General features: G+C 39.0%; 1 protein-coding gene across 1 annotated transcript in view; it reads right to left on the reverse strand.

Annotated features, from left to right (window-relative positions):
- Positions 1 to 457: 457 nt before the first annotated feature.
- LOC149273556 (regulating synaptic membrane exocytosis protein 4-like) overlaps positions 458 to 17,724 on the reverse strand; it is a 35,547-nt gene continuing 18,280 nt past the window's right edge. The window contains exons 3-6 of the mRNA XM_089506175.1: positions 5,385 to 5,497; positions 5,195 to 5,296; positions 2,626 to 2,765; positions 458 to 676 (exon numbers count right to left, since the gene is read on the reverse strand). Of these exons, the coding sequence (XP_089362301.1) occupies positions 458 to 676; positions 2,626 to 2,765; positions 5,195 to 5,296; positions 5,385 to 5,497 (574 nt within the window). The remainder of the gene's footprint in view (positions 677 to 2,625; positions 2,766 to 5,194; positions 5,297 to 5,384; positions 5,498 to 17,724) is intronic.

Genomic DNA, 17,724 nt, shown 5'->3' on the forward strand with positions numbered 1-17,724 from the left:
TATTATTCCCAATTAAAGTTCGTCCGTGATAAACATAAACTGAGTTTTCAATAAATAAATTATTATATATATATATATAACTATTGTTTAAATACTGTATTCCGGTCACATCCAATAAACACTTGTAGGCAACAGTAATAGGAAAGTTTAAAAAGTTCTTGATAGAAAGCTATGAAAATACCTTCCTTTACAATGCTGCAACTTGAACAATTCTTAATCTTAGATTCCAGTATAGAGAAGACATCAAACAAAGTGAGATTAGAGGTATTTGTATGATTTTACAATTAGGTCTTAGACTCATGTTAAGAAAACACTCCTTCTCTCAAAAGGTTGTTTGGTTACGTTCAGCTTCCAGAAGTCAAACTGGTCAAACATGCAGGACGTTCAAGCTCAGAAATCCAAACAAAGCCTTTCTAGTGGGAAATCAAAAAGACGACACTGGTCCTATACATCACTATTAGGATCTCTCACAGCAAGGTCCAACAGTGCTTTCCAAAGAAAGCTGTGAAGGCTGACGGAGAAGAGGACCCGTTGATGGATCGACCATCGAAGATGTTGGAAAGAGCTTGTACCATCCAATTACCATGCTCGATAAATCAAGTTCTTCTAGAAGTATTCTTGCTACTCCCATGAAATGTTTCCTTTCCATTCTTCCGTAATTCCCCCACACCATCACCTTCAAAAACATAAGATATGTCATACATGGAAATGCGTGTAAAATATTAAGGAATATGATAACAATTAGAAAGGCGAGTTGGAAAAAACATTCTGGTTTGCAACCAACTGGATCAACACAAATAATTTGCATGCCTGTTTGACATATAAAGTATAGAAAAATAACATTGATAAAAATTAAAGCATTTTGATGCCTTAAATTTTAAATAATATGAACGATGTAACACATTACAACTAAATAAAGACACATTTAAAGAAGAAAATGCACTGTAACATTGTGGCGATGTCTAAATGTAATGTATGCTTGAAAACTTTTTGTTGCTTGATTTAAAAGTAAATCCAGTTAAACCAATCAAGGCTATATTATCTGCAGGGTACGGGCAACACGTGGTTCTTCAAATCACATAAATATTGATTATAATGGGATTATAAACCTGAATAAAAAAAACCAGCAGTTTTAAAAAGTATAAACCAGAAAATCGAGAAAGACTATTATGCTGCCAGCCTCCTAGTTGCTCGTGCTCACGCACACACCGCACGCACACTACGCACACACACCACACACAATCTCAAGTGGCCAAGAAGGGACAATTTTGTTTTTAAGGCATGGGGTTAGAGGCCTGGCTAGGGAGCAGGACCTTACCAATAATTTTTATGTGACTTTTTGAGCTACAGTTGTGTGAAAAAGAAAGTACAACCCTGGTATTACATATAAGGATATACTGGAATAGTAACTTTCCAAATGAATCTGTCTACTGTATGACCCTCTGTACCTTTCATCATTGTTTGACTGCCAAGAGAAGAACCTATTATCCGAAGCACCTATTTATGTATTCAGGAGCGATCCGGCGGTGGAAGGCTGGTTAGGGATACGAGGCCGTGCCAACTCCTGTAGTGATGTTCAGGGAACTTTGAAACGGCTACAATAGATTTTAAGTACTAATTGCTTTCTTGGGGATGTTGTTTTCAAGTAATTTATACAGCTCTTGAAGAGAAAGGACAGGGCAGCATTTTTTGCTGTTAAATGCCTCGGTATAAATATACCTCTAACACGAGGTCAGAACACCGACAAGTTCACTTATATTACAAAACAAAGGCATGTTATCCTTTTTACCGATTCCCCCGAGAGACCGAATATCTTTAAGATTTTTGTGCCAAAAACATTGCAGTTTTATTTTTAATGTTCAACAACTGCAATTAGCACAACCTGTGCATTTTTAAATACAAAAGGACACTACATTTTTAGCCCTAATCTGCCCGAAAACAAGCAAGGTTCCATCCGAAGACTACTTAGCCAAGAAAAGTACAACATAAAATATTGAATGAAAGAGATAATTGAGGTTATTTTTAATGAACAATTCTCAGAATGTGACTTGGTTAATGTAATAAGTCTCTGGGTGCTGCAACATAAAACAGAAAATGGACGGTGGTGCTGGGTTAAAATCAGACTCTGAACCACGAGCACCATGTTTGCCAGGAAACCTCCTCATACGGAGAAGATCCATTAGGTCAGTAAGTAGGTTTCTGGCTCAAGATGCTCTCCTAGGCTGTGGTCCAAAAACTGCAAATTAAAACATCGCACATAGCGTATTCTTAACCAAACCCATTTTATTACACTGTGGCTCAAAGACCTCAACAACAAACAAACTTCCCACAACAATGGAAACTCTGTAATGATACAAAAAATCTAGCAGTGTTGTTACAGCTCAACCCCATAATATCTGCACGGGGGTTTCTACTTTGTGAAAGGATCAAAGACTTATTCCTAGGAAGGGTTCGCGTGATTTAAAATACTAGGAAGGATTTTTCGGAACAGCACCTTTAAAAACGGTGATTTATATCCTATGGGTCCTATCCTATACACACAAATATATACTAATCCATACACAATTATTCATATGCTATATGTGCGATCTAAAATGATGGAATATAAAAAAGTTCCATTTTCACCTGTAATACTTTGCCTTGTGGGCTTTCACTGAACACGAGCACCTGGTTATACAAAGGGTCCAAGGATTTCCGACCAACTTTAGTCTTCTTTTTTGCAATGCAAACTCCATTTTCTAACAGATATACCTTTATGTAAGCAGCTGGAAAACAGAGAGTGGGAATATTAAAACGCTTTATCACATGATCCGATTTACCGACTTCAGGGCAGGCGGCATATGGACAGCGTTAGATGGAAAATAAAAACACAGCAGATAACTTGATTTTACACTATTTCATTGGATTACAAGAAATTGCCTACATAGAAATCTAATGTTTGGTCTCTGATCTACCCAAGAGAGTCACAAAGAACAGTCCTTTGCAAACCAGAAGAAATACCTAAAAATCAAAGAATGCTGGTTTCTGAAGGAATTGCTGACATTTCAGATACTTATTTTGTATTCTATACTAGCGTTGTGGAAGAAAAGAAAAAGCTGTATTATACATTAAATATACATTCATTCTAATCCCCAAATTATATAAATATTGGCCTCCTCCTTTGTCCCATAGTTAGTAGTATTCAATATTCCGGTAGTACCCTCTGTGGAGTAATCAGTGGGAACGCCCCCCCCCCCCCCCATTTTACCCAAGATCCCATATTGTTGCATTGATTAACCGTATGAAATGCTGCTAAAATGTATTTCACTACAATACTTCCCAAATGTCCCTCTTAGGAATGACAGTCCCTCTTTTGGACTATTAAGAGCAAATATAAAGCTAAGCTTAAGGAGGCAAACTGCATTATTAAATATTAAAAGCACACAAAGGATAAAATCACCAGGTTAACAAAAAGGTGATAAAACCCTTCTTAGATATGCAAGGGAAGAAATAAGTAAACAATGAATAATTAGAAGGGACTTATATAAATAATGTCGTATTATCTAACATCTTATTATAAATATAAAAGCCTAAATAAACGTCCGTCCGGTTTTTACAGAAGAAGGGACATCAGTTAGAAAAAAGAGAAAGACGTTTAAAGAGGAAAAAGATCTAACTCTCCAAAGTAAAATTAGACAAATCCATGGGATCTGATAGGATCCAAAGTTATTAAAAGATCTCTCGAGTGTCCTGGCTAAAGCATATGTAGACTTCTCTAACCAGCCGCTATCGACAAGAGGAGTTCCAGAAAGATGGAAATTAGCAATTGCAGGATCTCAAATTCTTATTTTTTTGCCCAAGGCGTTAGCGTTCACATTTACATAGACATTAGATTTTTAATACATTCTTTAAAGTAGCAGAGCAACATTGTGGGGAAAAGCTGAATTCACTGAAGTTATTTGAAGTAAATGAGAAAACGGCTGCAGTCGAGGCCCAATTTCCAATAATAACATAAGGCCCCCCCCCCCCCGAGCTCCATAAGCTAAAGACAGACATTTATTTGGCAAACAACTAATCCCTGATAAATAATTTTTCCAATTAACTTTCCGCTTCATGTTTGATATTGGCTCTAGAAAGACCAAACATTAAACATATAGGGGCTGAGCTCTTTATTTTTACTGAAAAGCAAAAGTAATGGCAAATGTAACGCCTGTGGTAGCCGATATTTTTTTTTATGATTGCTGATTGGTAGAGTGAATTAAGTTTAAGTCAGTGTAACGATATGATATATATCACACATGTAGTGTTCAGATAGACAAAAATGCGTTAATCCGTTAATTGAAGTCCGGCAAGAGCAATATTGCTACTGTGTGCCAAGGTTGTATCAGTAATGTGTGCTTTGCTGAAACATTAATGACCTCCTAATACAACGTTACACGCAAACGGCTAATGAAACCAGGAATACAGAAAGGCTCGAGTTATATACAGAGACAAATCCCCTGGACAGAGAAGATTGTCAACGGGAAAATACTATTTTTTTCTGGTGTTTCTTTGTTAGATTTCAAGTGGAAGGTGATTTATACCTTAATAATCTTATACATTTCACTACAGTTTCTGCCCATCAATATCGGTCTCCATCCCACCCCAGCACTTATATTTGGGGACAATTAAGATTTCCCTTTACGCTCAGAACCGAACGCAACGAGCCATTACCTGAACCTCCCTATCTGCTTATCTTGGGGTCCCCACTCTTTGCAAAGGGTCTCAGGGCTAAGGAACTCCTGCGGTATTTGCTCATTTTGTGATAAATTAAACTAAAACAGGCTTGTCCCAAAAAAGAAAAACTAGCAATTCTATAAACTGGATATCATTTTGTGGGTTTTATATAGATTTTTGCTGAATAAAAACCTTCAGTTTTGTACACACATTTCATTATATTCTGTGTATTGAACAACAGAAACAATCTTAAAGAGATCAAGGGCTGCTACGCCGCACATTCATGCATTTCCTTTATGAAGAGATCTCTCTTCTGATCTCTAGAACAAAGGAAAAATGCCGTTTGGAATTTATTATCAAGTAATTGTGTTGAAAAGCCAAAGGTTGTGTAGGAAAATGACATCATATTATGACCTGAATTTTAAATGAATGCTGGATCAGAAAGAATATACTAGCTTTTCAATAAACCAGACATATTATATTTTTTGTGCTAATTTACCTGGTGGGGTTTTGGAGCCAGCTTTTGCTGTTAAACCTCGAGCTTGAATAATTTCCACTTCAAGTTGCCCATTTCGTTCCAGTAAACCGACTTCAACATCTCCTACAATAAAAGCCAAGAACCAAGATAAATTCATTTGCTGTAATTCAATTCCGTGCTATAAACCTAGGATGATGTCCTTGTAACTTACCCATCGATGTCGTTGCCAGCGTCTGGCGGCCGACAAACTGGGCTGGGCCCATGCCCGATAGGAAGCCACCGAACTGCCCATCGGACGCCAGGCACATTCCACTGTAGTTTAAGCTAGAAATAAAAAAGTCAATTGTTAATAACCGACAAGGAAACTTAACTGAATTCCTTACATGTTAGGCCTCAAACTCGGTAATATTAGCATTTTCCCTTTCTTAATGCAGGATCATAAAACCCCAATTGACCTTACTGACATCAAGTAATATTTCATTTACTATGAGGATGATTACCCATTACTGATATTCGTAGCGATAAATTGCTCCGCATGCACCAATTATTTCATATTCACAAGTTTTCAGCCGCAACTTCGACTTGTAGGATATAATTACCAGGCGGCTGTAGAAACAAATGCTAAAAACGTGCAGTTTGATTTAGGTTTAGGAATCGTGCTGCCAACGCTTTATTTCTTCACTTTTTGAGTTTTAGATTTGTCTTCATTGTGACAGACGTTCTTCCCATATTTAGGGAATCTGATATAAAAAAAGGTACCCAATGCGGTGTCTAACAATAAATACCGAATGAACGTGAACCAATATTTTATGGTACAGCAGGGTAAAACCAGAGGATTATCTTTTTTTTTAAAGTACAAACGATTTAAGGTGAATTCTGTATTTAAGAAAAGATTTCCATTCTTATAGTAAGGAAATGACTCACTGGGACGCTCATATATAACAGATCTGTCATTTTATTCTTACCGCTGAAGGTTTGATTACATAAAAACAGCAGTTTCTATGGTAACAACCTATGCTCTATCACATGGCAAGTCTTTCCGTAAAAAATATGAATGATTCAACATTCTACAGGATTAAAGAATAATACATAGCAAGAGTGTAGTGAGAGAACACCACATGTAACACGCTGGGGTATCCTTCAGTACCATGGACAGCGGCGATGGCGCGCAGGAGTCTTGGAATACTTTTGCTTTAAAACGGCTACAGTTATTATCATTATCTCATTATTACAGAGCACACCAGCTGCTAAGGGCAGATTGAGGTTTGTTGTACAGCGACGTATAAGACAGAAAAGGGCACACCGGGGTAATTGTGTGGTATGGATGAATCAGTATAGTTCCCCGATGTCTACTACATTCAGTTCTTCTGTCCAGCACAACCAGATGGTCTTTCTATATTTTTGCACTCCAGCTTAGACCAGAATCATTGACAAGAAAAAGCAATTTACATAAGAGGGATTTCAAAGAAGTGCAATAAAATTAAGCCTGCCGCACTTGATTGGCAGCTATTAATTAGCAGAATCAATTGGAATCATGCTTAGCAAAACACTTAGCGTTCTTCAATGAGCACACAAGTGTCAAGTGTGTCTTAATCAGCCAGGTCCGCTCGTTGGCATCACCACACGTAAGTCACGATGTGAATCAAGCTGCTAGTAATCACGGTTCAATAGATAAAACCTATTCTGCAAGCGTGTTTACACAAGGCCTAACCGCTACGTGATGTACCACTAGTTATGTCCCGTTTACTCGTTGTACACCAACGCGGAACAGAATGGTGATATATAGATCAATTAACAATTATTTAAAATTACTTGTGTGCCAAGTGCAAAAGTCATGTGCTTTATGATGCAATAGTTCTGTCTTGACAAATTTTTTCCTAAAAGGGACAGGCTGTGCAAAAAAAAAAAGTAAAGACGATTTATCTTTGTCTTCTCTTTGAGTGTTATAGCGGATTTCCTAATAAAAGATTCATCTAACAGGTACCTCTGTCATACGAGTTCTTCTAATATTACACAAACCTCATGCCCATCGCATGCTGAGTTTACAGAATCCGCAGTACTACTACGTTAACAATTTGATCCTTGGGAAACCCTAGCAGTGGAGGCTGAGCCACCAGGTACCACAACTGCTAGGGCGTAGCTGCTCCGCTCCAATGTATTAAAGGACAAAATTAAAAGTCAAAATCCAGACGTCAGATTTTTCTGCCTCATCTGAAGAAGTCATCCTCATCTTGGTGGCATTGGTGGAACGAAGTAATTGTGAGAGGGGCCCCCCCCCCCCCAACGCCAGCACAACCCTGCCAAACTTCTCTCCTCACCCTCAGGCCATACATACTGCTGGGCCAGAGAGCTGCGCTTCTTCAGTCCCCGCACTCAGACTAAGGTAGCAGGTTAGGACTGCGAAGAAGAACAACTTTCAACAGCCAGTGGACAACAAAATGTAGGAGGGCGGGGGTATGTGTGTGTATGTATAAGTATGTTAGCGTGTCTGTGTATGTTACTGTGTGTAAATATATTACTGTGTGTGCATTTAAGTATGTTAGCATGGTTGTAAGTACGTTGCTGTGTGCGTGTGTAAATAGTTTGCTGTGTGTTAGTGTGTGAAAGTATGTTACTGTGTGCATGTATGTTAAGGTGTCTGCATCAGTGTAAATATGTTACTGTTTGTGTGTTTTTGCATAAAGAGGTTAATGTGTGTGTGTGTGTGTGTGTGTGTGTTAGTATGTTACAGTGTTCGCGTGTGCAAAGTATGTTATGGTGTGTGGGAGGAGCTTGGGTCCCTCACCTTATTATGCCACTTTTTGATGCCTTCTTACCGACATTTTTTGACATGTGAAGAGCTTATGCTTATGGTTTCAAGCCTTTGCAATTCAGAGGATAAATCTTTACGCTTCCTTTGATTTTAAAGATTACATCTAAATTTTGTTAAACTGAGTTTCTACTCGCTTCAAACACCAGCAGAAGATCGGTGAATCGTAAAGCTGATGCAACTACCGGTACTTTGTTTGACATTTTGGCTTCTTTGGCAGCAGCAATTTACTTACATGGTTTAAAATTGTGTCGCGTGCCGTTTTGAATAAGTGTTGCCTAATTTACATACTAATTAACATGCAGGCAGTGTCAGCTCACAGATGGCCATTTCTTCAACTATAATTTTTTGCATGGTTCTCATCTGTATCATCTAGCCCAAGACCTCAGCCTGAGAGCTCTTCCGGCCACTCCACCAAAGCAGTTCTTAATTATACAGCATACATAGATTTCACAGGGCCGTATAGTTAGAAGTAATCCATGTAAATGCTATAGCTGTAATAAAACTATTGGTCCAATCTTACACAGGACAGGGGAGGAACATCTGCTTATGTTATACGTTTTCTTTTATTTGATTTTGCACTGTAGTTCTGTAAATAGTAAGTACAAACTAATATATATATATAAATTACTTTGTAACATTACTGCAGATATAACAGGAATAGCAACAATATTATTCCATCTGTTATATCTGCTGGTGAAGGATAATGGGAGTTATATTGAGGACCACTGAGGACTACACCCTGCCCATTCTGCCCTAGACTCATCAATCACAGGGAACGGAGCGCCAATAACACGGCTGACAGATTGATAGTCATGATTGCAGTGAATTATATGACAGAGCTTCATGCAGGGATACTGTACAGACATTTACCAAAGAATCTCCGGTCACTTGTAGCACATTAAAGAGATGATAAAAGAAAATATAGATAAAAAAAGCCATTTAAACACCTGCAACGACCCTGTAATTTACTGAAACGGGGGGGGGGGGAGCTGGCAAGGGAAATGGGAGGCAACAGCCCCCCCCCCCGGCTGCTGCGAGTTATTTTTTAGACACTACCTGAAGATTTTTTTGTTTGTGTTTTGCTTTGCAGTTCGACAGAAGGTCCAAGATTAATAAGTTCTTCAAACACCATTTTCATGATTATTGGATACCCCTTTAATGCATTTCTATGCTCTATTACTGGGCCACTCAGCTAGAATTGTTCCATCCCCAGACAGAAGGTATATCCACTTAGCCTATCAGCCTAATATTATATAATGTATATAATGTATAATATGTATAATATGACCTGTGCCCACTTCTATAGTTAAGATTTTGCTTCTGTAGAGGTTTTTGATAAGGTTCTCATGAACACAATGGTCCATATTTACAAAAGCAATTACTTGCTTGTCCTGAGATAGAGATCGCTCCAAATGTAGCATTTTGTTAATTGCTATACTCTTATTTATAAATATGCCACATTGTATAAAAGAGATGCTTTTGATTAGACAGAGATTGTGTTGTATGCAGCATTGAAGTCGAATGATTTGTTTTGCGTATGGAAAAGGTAAATGGATTTAAACAGACTACATTTTAAACAAAAGGACATAAAGAAGCAGCAGAGCCAACACGGAAACGCGCACACGCACACACGCACACACACACGCACACACGATGCCCTAACCCGCTCTCTAGAGACAAAAGACCACAAGGGCCCACTGTGTCACAAATGCGGGTACAAGATCAGGTTGTAGTCTCGTGCAGGGGCAAGACCAGGCTCACAACTTGGCTGGAGGCAGGCGGTGATGTGCCCAATTGATGATGGCCGTCTGCTGTAGCCTTAGACTTTTACTTGCGTGCCATCTGTAGACACAGCTAGATTAATGGTTGCAAACGCCATTCCACCGATCTAACTGGGCTGAGACACTCAATAGCCACTCAGTCTTTACATTTTGTTACAATTTGATGGAGTGGTACAAAAAGCATTTTGGAATAATAAAGACTGCCATTTTCAGTAAAAGGTTCAGCAGCTGCTCTGCCTACGTCTGGTTGGTTTTTGGGGTTTGGATGACGGTTCAATGGGTTGTGAGATTTTCCAGACTTGTAGAATAATACAACACACCGGACTACAAACTGATATTGGAACACACTGTATAGATATTAGAATATGATAAAGTGGTAATTGTTACCCTGTACTAACCGTAGCCGTTTCTCCCAATAAACTAAAGTAGGGTTAATTATAAAGCGTAATCTCCACTTAAACAGGACATACAGACTGTATAAAAATAACAAAAAAGAAAAAACGATGAATATGCTTGCATTTGCCAGTATTTTTTATAGCTTTATGATTTCTTATCGCCTAGGGGAGAGAACCTGCATCACCCTAAGTCGAGAGCCACTAATTACTTTGTATTGTTAATCGCAAGGGTCTCCGGTAAGCCACGTGTGATACATCGAACATGTAAGAACACAGCTTGCTAACATTTTAATTAGCAGTACCTACGAAGAGAGCCCCCGCCTCTTGGTATATAGCGATAAAGGCTTTGAGAACACGGTTGCCATGGAAATAAAAATGTCCACTTGACTACGACAGCAGGAAATTCAGCAGTTCTGGCTTAAATGCGTGCCACGTACAAAAGAGACGCTGGACGGGGTAAATTTGTTAGAAATGAACCACAGTACCGGGCTTCAGTACTATTGTTTGGGAGATTTATGAGCAATGGGATATTAATAATAAACATTTAAGGAATCATATATTAAATATATATACATACACAAATATATACACACAAACATACACAGTGTATATATGTGCATAAATGAAATCATACATGTTCTGGTCCTAAATAGACATCTCCCGGGTGTTTCCTTCCACCCTTAAGGATTTTTATTTAGGTCTAAATGTGCAAGGACCAGCACAAGAAATAATGAAAAACCCACAAAGTGTAGCACTCGACAAAACAACATCTAAATCATACACACAGAACACTGGGCAAGCGATAGCGATTCATAGTCTTGCAGTAAACATTTGCGCCATGAGATCCACGATTGTTATCGAATCCTGCCATGGAAGCCTCAACTTCTGGTTAAATCAGATTCTTCCCATTTGAACGCAGGGTACACGGCTTATAGATGTTGGTCTTATGTTTATGGGTCTATGGGGTCCACGTGCAACCCAAGTCACAGCGCTATCTTATACCGCATGCGTAATATCCACAAATATATATATAAAATATACAGGGAGGATGCCGTTCCACGATAAATTAACTCTTAGATGAAAAAGTACAGCATAGCAAACATCTTCTTCTGGGATCTGAATCTGAATACTACCCAAACGTCATCGTCACAGCTGTGTGCATGCAGACACATTCTACATTTGGAGATAAATTTGTACATTTGTTGTTGATAATGAGCTTTTAGCGAGCTTGGGAGTCATGTACTTTCAGCCGTTGCAACACGAGGATTTAATTTGATTTCTTGTGGAGATTTGGTTTCAGAATAATCCAGAAGAAGCCATCTTCATTAATTCTCCCGTTCATTACTTTTAGTTAATTCCAGGCACTAAAACAGACGTTAGATTTTCTAAATTCCCCCTACACTTCCTTTATGCGTCTTGTAGCAGAGAAATGAATTATACCGGTAATTATAATAATTCTGCTCCTGTGTAATACTCATGTTGTAGTAGTAGTAGTAGCAGTAGTGGTAGTAGTGGTAGTAGTAGTCGTAGTACTTACTCATACTCAAGTCTGTTTCTGGAATAATAAAAAATGTGAAATTGAATAGAACTAAATATGTTGTGTTTCAATATTCTGTTTTCCGCGATGATAGATTTAGTTTAAAATGATAAAATATGTCTTTTGCTAATTTGTTTGACCACCTTATATACAGTGACCCCAAACATGGATGGCCGGATGCGTCGCCTACCTGACGAACATGCGGCACCAGGATGCATCGATGGAGTCTGCACCTCGCAACTTACAGAACTTAGAAGGATCTGCTGCCAACGTCTTGGTGCCGGGTACCACAGCGCACCTTCAGAGGTCTAGCGGAGTCCATGCCTCGACCGGTCATGGCGGTTTCTGCGGCAAAAGGGGGACCTACATAATATCCGTCAGGTGGTCCTAATGTTATGGCTGATCGGTGTATATTATATATATATATATATATGTATATTATAAAGGTACTGTTTATTGTAACTGCAACTGTAAAGTTAAAAAGGGTCAGCTGGAAGATTTGGATATTTCTTCTTCTTCTTCTAAATAAAATCTGAAACTGTTATATTCATGGATAACTTTACACGTAGGGCGTTCCTTAAAATGAGTACAAAGAGCAAGAGATCATCCATTCAGACTTGAAGAAAAGAAGCTTTATTAAAGCAGAAGATGTGGAACTAAATACAGAGATTGTGCTTTCAAATTCTATAGTAGATTCTATACAACTGGTTATAAAGACGATTGGAAATTCAGGTTGTTTTTTTTTTGCCATCTTCTGGCTCAACAGCAAGTTTAAACTTTATGGACTTGTGTTTTTTGAACCTGAATTACGATGCGTGGAGCGAGGAACGCGTCTGTCCCGTGCCCTTCAGAGTCCGGTTATTGTAGCCACAGGTCGTGCCTTGTTACAGATTCATTAGAACCGTGAATCTAGGGGTACAGCTATCTTTGTATAATGCAAAAAACGGCGCTATTCCAATACCCCATGGAGATAGTATGGCGCTCGTGATAGAGATACGGAATTTAGAAATACAGCTTGGAAGAATAAGGAACGCGCTCGAGCTTTCAGGTCTCTCTGGAGCGCGGAGTTATATGTGACCTATTTAAAGATCTATTTTTACGCTCTGACAAAATTTGATGAATTGTGTCAAGTTATGAGCCTTCAAATACTTGCTAATTTATTTTGCATTTATGTAGGCAGCGTTAGAGAGCAGCTAATATATCACTTCTGTCACATCTGCTGAGTTAACATTTGGGTGCCCTTAAGGCGGCTGTAGTGATCCCTTAGGATAAAATGGTATTCAGGAACGGATCGCTACAGGTAAAAAATACACAGATACCTCGCCAGAAGAGCGTTACATCACCTTGTCTAAAAGTGCTTACCTCTAGTGCTTATTTCCCAGGTGATTCTGGTTTCTCAGGATGTTTTTTGCATTGTGAAGTAGGTCTCGCAATCTGACATTTAACGGCCATCGGAAATTAATGAATTCCGTGGTATTCTGGGTCCTCTTTCAGCAGAATGTATATTAAGCAAATTAACTGTATAGGCGGTAAGAGCTACATCGATTACCACAAAGGTGATTTTAGAGAAATATTACGGTAATTTAACAGAAGAAATTAATTACTATGTTCTATTGATGAGTTTGCTCCAAAATTGCACTTTAAATTCTTACATATTCCCCAAAATATTGTTATTTGAGCTCAGCCTCTTGTTTTTAATAAAGGATTATCATTGGATAGAATTTGTGCTAAAGATTCCTTAATATTACTATTCATCTCTTAAAATGTTTGTTTCTTTATTATTGCCACCAGGGGATCACGCTCTGCTTCAGCGTGTCACGGTACATGTTGGCATTCATGGTTCCTTCAATGAACCGTAGCTCCCCAGTGTCGCCAGCCTTCATGCCGGCCCAGACCATGACGTTCCCACCACCATGCCTGACTGTAGGGAAGACACGCTAGTCTTTGTACTCCTCACCTGGTTGCCGCCGCACACGCTTGGCACCATCTGAACCACATAGGTTTATCTCGGTCTCATCGGACCCCAGGACAGGGTTCCAGTAATCCATGTCCTCAGTCTGCTTGTCTTCAGCAAGCTGCGGGCTTCCTTGTTCATCATCTTTCCTTCTGGGACGACAGCCATGCAGACCAATTTGATGCGGTGTATGGTCTGAGCATTGACAGGCTGACCCCCCCCACCCTCTAATTAAACTACGTCAATAGCATAATAAGCAGGATCTATACATCTCCACAGCCACTCAATCTACTACAGAAATTATGGATTTTTCAACGCTACTCAAACATAATTATCCAACAACAACCTTCATATTAATCTACTTAATACTGTGCTGGTTTTATGAAACAGACCTTAATAACAAACGCTGCCCGAAGAAAGAATTCCGCTCAGACGCATCTCGGGCAAAAGCCAGGACCTAACGCTACAGAACAAGTTGGCGTCTACTACTTATGTACGGTTATAGATATAAATTGTGTACTAAAGTTCTGCCTTCCCCAGAAGGCATTGAAAGCATATTATGTTACTGTAATTTTTTCGTGTAACCGTGTGTAAAAGTCCCTGTTGGCCGGTATTTGCTTACCCAACCCTTCATCAACCCTGAAGACCTTTGTGATCTCAAACAGAGTAGTAACAAGTAAAAAAAAAAAATAATCCTAACCTTTAACTATTTCAAAAACGCAAAAAAACAATTAACACTATGACTACTTGACATTGAAACACATATTAAGTTACTGGAGTATGAGCGACCGTGAAAATCTGCCCATCTGCACATCACTCAAAAACAAACTGCTTGAAATGCAATGAAATCATCAGGAATGTATGAAAGAAAAAGTGCAGCAGCCTAATGAACGCCAGCTACTAAATAATGCACACGTCCAATGTATTCCACCGGCGTCGTACAATGCAGAGATATTAACTCGGCTCATAAACGGTCGTTTGGTTTCCCTCAGCAGTTTATTTATAGAGTGAATATTAAAAGTACGGTATAGGGAAAAAACGAAACATTCAGTACCTACAACTGAATCAAATGCAACAGGGAATAAAGATGTACACGCTTCAAAAGGGTTTACCTACTTAGATGATACCGCAATTTGTTTGCAATACATTTTACATTGTTTGGAATCGGGTTGTATTCCTTACCCATCATAATATGTAAATTAAACAAGAAACTTAAAAGGGGAAACTCCCATCAACCTGCCCATGCTTTTTATACTTCTCTACCCACGATCGTCTGGCACTCCATACGTTACCAGGAACCCCTATGGAACTCGGAACAGCGCAACAATCATTTTGTACGACGGTTGGGTGGGAGAGGCAACGCTGGAGCCCTGTTAAGACTCAAGAGACTGACATGGACACCCAGGTAGAACCACACAACACCAGGTACCGTACGGAATAACAGACAAAAAAACTGTAGGAGTTCCCTTTTAAGGTTATTTCTGTATGCAAATCAATAAAATTACGTTGGCCGATGGCCAAATTACTTGTGAGTAATGTGGAATAACATGAAATTTCATGGGTGTAGCTTATCCTGGTGAAAGATCGGGACAAATATTGATTACCAGGTCTCCAGTAACCCAAGACAGAAAATGGACATTAACCCATTGGGGCTATTAGAGTGCCTGTGCAATTATGTAATACATAACATTGCTTTGGCCGTCATGAGCTAAGTATGAACATGTAGGAAGTAGAATATACTCAGACACTTGAGGGGTACAATCTCAGATGATAATACTAGTTACTGCATTTCATTGCTATTAAGAATCAAGTGTTGGTTGACATACAATTCAAGATAAAGCAATATTAATTCCCAAGCACACACATGGAATTAGATGGATAGATAACTGCGTGCTACACGGCTTCTCACCCCGACGAGGAACGAGATTTAACCCAGAGTTCGATACTCGTGTGGCGCGATAATCTCTCTCATTTCTCACACCACTGATTTTATGGATTTTAATTCTGGCTCAGACACTGAAGTTGCGTTTAAATGTAACCTTTCATTACACAGCTGCTAAATATCATTCACTCGGTTCCCTGACGCCTTTGTTAATTTCTCCGTAATCTAAAAAGATTGCTTCTAAAAACGCGTTCTTACAACAAAAACTTGCTTCACACAATTTATTTTGGTCTCCGTATAGATTAGCTTTCTGCTGAAAACCTCCTCTTATTGGCTTATTTGTTTCCACTATAAAACTTGATTTATTCTTAAAAACCAAATAGTACCCAACGGAAAATGCTTAGACAAGCTGCTAACCTCTACGTTTTCTTCTTCTTAAATACAAATTGTTGGGCTATTTTATGTGCATTATTTTTACATTCGTTTTACTAGATCCAATAGGATAAAACCATTTATGTGGTTCCACCAAAGAAACCTTGAGGTCTTGCTGTATGTAAGAAATCATCGTCATGCTGTTATTCTTTCCTATACACACACACACACACACACACACACACACACGGCCTGAATGCAACTCGAGTGCTAGTAACAAATGTTCTCAAACACGTGATTCCAGTGTGTTATAATTTGTCATCAACCAACTAGAACCAATGTTGCCCCTACACTAAGACCCAATCACTCAGACAGACAGTTTTAAATCAAAACTGTACAAACCATGGAATATGCTGGCACTTATAAAACAAATGACAAGAAAAATTAACTAAAAATTACCCACCCATTTATATTTTCTGCACTCTGTGAATGACAGTTATTTAAACTAATTTGTCCATGGAGTTGCAGCTCACCATCAATATCTGAATAAATTGCTGGAAAAAAAAAAAAAAAAAAAAAAAAAAAAAAAAAAAATCAATGGGAAATGTAATTATGCCTCCAACCAACATTATTTTCTGGATGGTAACACACTAATTGCTAGTTTTTCTTGATTGACTAAATTCTGGCTGTCTAATATGTGGCCGGTGACAGACTGATGTTATATTGCCACAAGCCTGCGCAAGGACATGAGAGGTTGGCACAGAAATGGCATTGCTAGGGCAAGCCGAAGGAACAACTGCCCCAGCAGAGTGGATCCAGTGTGCATGAAGACCAAGAATGACTGAGGAGATCACTTGTGTGGTCTTCGTGACTTCACAAAATCAAGAACGATAAGGCACCAACACAGCTTCCCCTTCTGAAACCCTCCACTGGCTTTAGAATTACATTTAAAATCCTGGTACTAACATAAAAGGCCCTCCATAACACTGCCCCCCCCCCCCCCATAACACTGCCCCCCCCATAACACTGCTCCTCCATACATTTCTGCCGTCATAAACAAATACTCCTCTACTCGATCTTTACGTTCTTCCCATGGGCTCTCCTCCTCACTCCACCTCTTCCTTTCCCATTTACAAGATTTCCTGCTGCCCCAGACCCCTTGAATATATGGATTGTATTAAGTGCGGCGTTAATTGTTGGCGCTATATAAATAAAATATAATACATTTTAAATAAATAGCCACATAAAGTCCACCGTAGAGTAGCCCACTGATATACTGTATGTACATGGATGGAGAGATATGGTGGAATAGCGAATACTCGCCATTAAAATCTAGTCTTGCAGTACACCGGTCACACTTGGAACATGAATAGCAAAGCTCCCATGGATTATCGCCGACACAGCTATCGGGAGAAACTCGTTTCTATCTTTTGTACAAGAAACCTTTCACTTGCCTGAATCAAAAGGTCACTAATGAAAAGGACAACCTCCCAGGTGGGAACTCTGACAATCGGCAGCTCCCGGGCTTAAATCATGAAACATACAGACAAGTGGAAGACTGCAAGTTGTGAGACTCTTGTGCCATCCTTAAAAATGCTTGTATTTGATTTGGAAGTAATCACAACAAGACTTCTCGCCTATCTCAATATCCTACAGTCCCAGGTTATAAACACATGCTTGTCTCTAAAGCGTTAATAAACAAACAATGCCCTTCTCGATATGTGTTTTCATGATTTGTTTGTCCTTGCGTGACTTTTTCTGCGTACTTCAGAATTACTGAAATGTGACTGGTATCAAATGGTCCTAGCCATTTGTTTG

Source organism: Sceloporus occidentalis, unplaced genomic scaffold, assembly GCF_023333645.1.
Source record: "Sceloporus occidentalis isolate IW3139 unplaced genomic scaffold, rSceOcc1.0.p SCAF_368, whole genome shotgun sequence".
NCBI classification, from domain to species: domain Eukaryota; kingdom Metazoa; phylum Chordata; class Lepidosauria; order Squamata; family Phrynosomatidae; genus Sceloporus; species Sceloporus occidentalis.